We start from the raw sequence: 5,479 nt of genomic DNA on the forward strand, positions 1-5,479 counted from the left end.
ATCATTTTCATAAAATGTCAGAAGTGGGTTTCACTTTGTTTTCATCCCAAAAGTGAAGTATTGCTTGGATTCATCACTTTCCTTTTGTTTGATGCCACTTAGGTCATTTAGGTGTGTTAGGTTCAAAGTCCATCACTTCCATTCTCATTTTTTCACACCTATTATCACCCAAACAACCAACTTCTCTTTCTCCATCAATTTTTTTTTTTCTTTTTAAAAGAAATAGACAAATTATCAGAATGTTTAATGATAATGCAATTTTCTTACAAACTTTATGACATATATTAGTCTAAATATTTTTAATTAATGGACCACTTTCTCATCAGAATAATTTAATTCAAACGAATATGACAGATCAAAATAAAAACTTCAGACTTTGTCTGCTGCAAGTAACCGTACAATGTTACTTCTCTGTATTATATATGATTATAATATAAAGTGTGAATATTATTAATTTTATTATTGTTTATTTGATTCACATTATAAATATGTGCATGTGTTTAGGTTGAACCTATTTACTCTTCTTTCCAACCAGGGAGGAGGGCAATCAAGTGGTTATTAAATAATCATAAGTCTGACTGTACGGTCAATGATGGACCACGTGTCCAGCTTAATATGGGGCCTGCCACATTTGACCCTTCCAACCAAACTTCCTAATTCCAAACACTTTCTTCAATGATCATAAATACATGTTTTTTAAACCTCCGTAATTAGATACATCTGTGTTCAAACTAGATAATATAATAAATGTTGCATTTTTTAAATATTTTTTTTTATATAACTGAATGTTCAGAATTTAAATTCAAAACAGCTTATTAAAATTAAAATATATGCACAAAAGCAGGTAAGGAAAGTAAAGAGAAGAAAAGAAAAGAAAAGCTTTTTTTTTTTCAGGTCAAAGGAAGAAAAATTGCAAACAATTAGTAATTTATTTAATGTGCTGTTCATCATTTGGCGCTTTTTTTAGTGCAAATTCTATTGATATTAAAATTATTTTTAGTGCAAATTCTATTGATATTAAAATTATTTTTAGCGGCGACTTCGCCGTTTTTCTCTTTCTCCCTCTGTCTGTTTGTTTCTGCACTTTTTATTTTTGCTGTTCAGAAACCGTGTTTGCGACTCTTTTACACATAACACATTCTTTTCTCTTGTTTTTGTTTTTGGAATCTGGTTCAGGATCTTGTACCCTCTTTGATTCCTTCTCACTTCTGGGTTTCTCTTTTTGTCTTCAGCAACGCTCCCACCCAAAACGTAACTAAGTGTCATCGCTTCAGTTCAGTTTTTTTTTTTTTTTCTAGTGTGTGAATTGGTGAGTGGAGGCGTCATATTTTCCCAGAACATGTTCCCGTTTTCTTTTCTGGCTACTTTTTGCTGTCAGTGTTTTGATCTGTCATCTTATGTTTCTTCAAAGTGTGTTTTTGTGTCTGATAGTGGCTGCTTAACTGGGTATATGTATGCATGTTTTTTCATTTTTTTTAATTTGCGTTATTCTGTTGCTGCTAAAGAGAGGAAAAAAAAAGAGGCTTTGTGGGGTGAATGAAAGAAGAGTAAAAATGAAAAGGGTGCCATGCTTATGTGAATCTGGGTTGAGATTTCAATGGTGGTTTGGAACTTGTTGCGTGATTTTGATTTTGTTCTCATTTTCCTGATTTCTGTTCCTTGTTAGATTTGATTGATAGAAAAAAGTGGATAAAGTTTCAGGATTTATGCATTTCAGATTGGTATAGAGGAGAAGATTAGGATTAGAATTAGGATTAGGATTGTCGCTGATTTCTTTCTATTTGGGACTTTGATGCATTTCTTGTTCCGTGTGCTAGTGGTTTTGGTAAATTCTAGTTTTGAACAGACGTGATGGGTGGTAACTGGTGAAGTTGTTGATGATAAGTTATGCTTGATCGATTGTTTCAACATTATGGTGATGTCATTGTCCAACTTCCAGCATTGATTATTCATCCCGAGATTTTTATTTTCTTCTTCTGAGTGTTATACACTTCCGAAGACTTTTTGACAATGACTTTGAAAATTAAGAGTAAAAGCCTTCAATTGACTGGTTCAAGTTCAATGTTGTAAACCAGACACCAAGAAAATCTGTATATTAGTCTATTACTGGTGGCATATAATTGACCATGTTTTGTTGCTTGCTATGGCAGGTATATCAATGGATTGGATGATCAATAATAGGAAAGTGTAGAGCAGAAAAGGGGAGAGATGAAAGAGGAGTCAACTGGGCTTATCATAGGGATTTCCATAGGTGTGGTGATTGGAATTGCTTTGGCAATTTCTGCGTTGTTCTGTTTCAGATATCATCGGAAACGATCACAGATAGGTAATAGCAGTTCCCGGAGAGCAGCTGCCATACCCATCCGCCAAAATGGTTTTGATTCTTGCACTATTCTATCAGACTCAACCTTGGGTCCAGATTCACCTGTGAGGTCTGCACGAAATGGCACATCTTTCTGGCTTGAGGGCTTCAAGAAGAGTAGCAACATGGTGTCAGCATCTGGAATACCAGAATATTCATACAAGTATGTTTATGTTTCTTGTCTTGTCTTATAGTGAGTTAACTGCATGTGTCATTCTTCCTGTTCTAAGATGATCCTTGGATGACTTTAAACTACAATAAGTGCTTCATTGTTGTCTCTTATTCCATTCTCATGTCTGAAAGTTTGCAAGTTTAGTGACTAGTGAAATCAAGTTACCAATGGTTTGAACAAAGAACAATTTCTTTCATGTCATATATTATCTTTCTGTTGAAGTCTTTTTTTCATCTATGCTTCAGGGATTTGCAAAAGGCTACATATAATTTTACAACACTAATAGGACAAGGTGCCTTTGGTCCTGTTTATAAAGCTCAGATGTCTACTGGGGAGACTGTTGCGGTTAAAGTTCTCGCAACTAATTCTAAGCAAGGGGAGAAAGAATTTCATACAGAGGTGATTTTTTGTTATATGTAATACTTTTGTACATTTTTCTTTTCTAAACTTGATATGAATAATTGTCAACTTGGCATGTTTTCATTTTAGATAACTTAATTCCAATTGGGAGTAACAGTTGTGTTGTAACAAGTGTGATTAATTTTTCTGCTTCAGTACGGACCAGCGTAATTTACCAATGTTTATCTTCTATGTTCTTTCAATTTTTCTCAGGTTATGCTGTTGGGAAGGTTACATCATAGGAATCTGGTCAATTTGGTCGGTTATTGTGCGGAAAAGGGTCAACATATGCTTATTTATGTGTACATGAGTAAAGGCTGCTTGGCTTCCCACTTGTACAGTAAGTTAGCTATCTATGTTTTTTTTTTGTTAACAAACTTTTATGCCACTCATGGCACTTGCTCAATGGATTAGATCAATTAATTTTGATTAGCAACTGTTAAAGTAACTGAATTGGGATTGGTTTTTGGTTTGAATTCAGTGATTAAAGTAGTGAGGCTTAGGCTTTGGCTTAACATTATCCAATTCAATAGGACTGACTCCATCAATTTGAGGAATGATGCTATTCTTTTCATGTTCAACTTCCATCTGCAATAATAACTGAAGCATATATACTTGTCTCTATATTAAGGTGAAGAGAATGGTGCTCTGGGTTGGGAATTGAGAGTTCATATAGCTTTAGACGTAGCAAGAGGAATAGAGTATCTTCATGATGGAGTAAGTTCTGCACTAAGAGAATTCTGCATTTTTTATATAGTATTGTATTGTAATCATATTATTTGTAATGATTTCAGGCAGTTCCTCCTGTAATCCATCGAGATATAAAATCTTCCAATATTCTCTTGGACCAGTCCATGCGAGCCAGGGTATGCGATTGCTATTTCTTTCACACTAAGTGTTTGTTGAAATGCTTCTTATGCTGTTGATGTTGAATCAAACAGGTTGCTGATTTTGGACTCTCTCGAGAAGAGGTGGTGGATAAACAAGCTGCAATTCGGGGTACCTTTGGGTATCTTGATCCTGAGTATATATCTTCAGGAACATTCACCAAAAAAAGTGATGTATACAGTTTTGGGGTTTTGCTTTTTGAACTTATAGCAGGCAGAAATCCTCAGCAAGGTCTAATGGAATATGTTGAGCTAGTAAGATCTCTCTCTATGCCTCCTTCTGTACCTGACATGAAACTGTTCCATCATTCCATCAACATCACTATGCATTTTTTTGTTGTTGTTGAACTCTGATCAGGCAGCAATGAACAGTGAGGGGAAAGTTGGTTGGGAGGAGATAGTTGATTCTAGGCTTGAAGGAAAATGTGAGTTTGAAGAGGTGAATGAAGTGGCAGCCCTTGCCTACAAATGCATCAACCGTGTCCCAAAGAAACGCCCTTCAATGAGGGACATTGTGCAAGTTTTGACACGAATTCTCAAGTCCAGGCACCAAAGGAATCATCATCACGAGAAGTCACTCTCAGCCACAGGTGATGAAGTTTCCATTGATGTTGATCAGCTAGAAACCAAGACTTCTCTCACTCACCACCACACAAGAGAAGAATCTATAGATAGCAGCACAGCTGACATGTATGATTTGTAGAAGATGCTTTTGCATTTAGCTCAGTTTTTTCATTACATTGAATTTTTTGTATTTGCCTTTGGGTGTGATTTGGCCATAACTTTATACCAGGCACCAGTGATTTGATGATGCCAGACATCATCTTCTGTAATTGTCATAACATTTTCTTTTTTGATTCTGTTTCTCATTTTTTTCTCCTACCCTAGTTCTGTTGTCTCACAGAAATGACACTCAAAATTTGTATATTAACTAACACTTCGAAGAATGAATTTGAAGAACAAAAAAAAGAAGGTTACCTGTCTTGCCCTAAATCTATTTTTATACTCTTTGATGTTAACATCCATGTTATAATTACTTCATGTTGCAACAAACAGATTAATTTTCAATAGTATTAATGTAATAAAAATATATTGTATTATTTGATGAATAAATATGTGTCCACTTTCACATAGGGGTGATAAATAAATATATTTATGCTAATGTTATTGGAATTTATCCAAATTTTGTTGTGAAATCTTTACATTGTCGGGAACATGGATGATGAGTAATGTATGATGTTTTTTAAAAAAAAAATAGTATATATACATATTTATTCCGTATTATCTACTCTTATATTAGTATCCGTACTTTTCATATTTTATCAGATAACTTAAGAAAATTATTTTCAATGATCTCTTTTGTCCTTAATCTCATTTAGTTTAACAAACTATTACTTATTTCTTGTCATATTATTTTTTCATTATCTCTTAGTTGTTCTTTGATTTGTTCAATAATTCTAAAGTCCACTCAAACATATTTAATTATTATTTTTTTAAAATATGTGTTTTATTTTAGTTTTGAAAATTTGATGATGTAAATTTTATTGTCCGGATAACTCCGCGATTTTATTTTTTTATTTTAAAAAAATAAATAAGAGAGTGAAAAGAGAAAAAATATTTAAACTACCTTAAATTTTGATTCCGGGACTATTGAACACA

General features: G+C 33.7%; 1 protein-coding gene across 2 annotated transcripts; it reads left to right on the forward strand.

Moving 5' to 3' along the window:
* Positions 1-1,002: 1,002 nt before the first annotated feature.
* On the forward strand, positions 1,003-4,702 carry LOC114185262 (calcium/calmodulin-regulated receptor-like kinase 1). Of its 2 annotated transcripts, none has more exons than XM_028072889.1 (8): positions 1,003-1,251; positions 2,151-2,525; positions 2,780-2,933; positions 3,147-3,273; positions 3,565-3,650; positions 3,728-3,799; positions 3,875-4,075; positions 4,179-4,523. In XM_028072889.1, exons 2-8 carry the CDS (start codon positions 2,209-2,211, stop codon positions 4,521-4,523), a joined length of 1,302 nt encoding a protein of 433 aa, XP_027928690.1. In that variant the 5' UTR covers positions 1,003-1,251; positions 2,151-2,208. The 2 variants fall into 2 exon arrangements, with proteins under 2 accessions (XP_027928690.1, XP_027928691.1); XM_028072890.1 differs by having other exon boundaries at positions 1,036-1,309; positions 4,179-4,702.
* The last annotated feature ends 777 nt before the right edge of the window (positions 4,703-5,479 follow it).

Source organism: Vigna unguiculata, chromosome 5 (assembly GCF_004118075.2).
Source record: "Vigna unguiculata cultivar IT97K-499-35 chromosome 5, ASM411807v1, whole genome shotgun sequence".
NCBI lineage: Eukaryota > Viridiplantae > Streptophyta > Magnoliopsida > Fabales > Fabaceae > Vigna > Vigna unguiculata.

Excerpts from the sequence above, each read along its gene's own strand:
- LOC114185262 (XM_028072889.1), top strand. The coding sequence starts at position 2,209 with ATGAAAGAGGAGTCAACTGGGCTTATCATAGGGATTTCCATAGGTGTG. Across the intron at positions 2,934-3,146 it reads AGAAAGAATTTCATACAGAG|GTTATGCTGTTGGGAAGGTT; the intron begins GTGATTTTTTGT and ends AATTTTTCTCAG. Across the intron at positions 3,800-3,874 it reads ACCAGTCCATGCGAGCCAGG|GTTGCTGATTTTGGACTCTC; the intron begins GTATGCGATTGC and ends TGAATCAAACAG.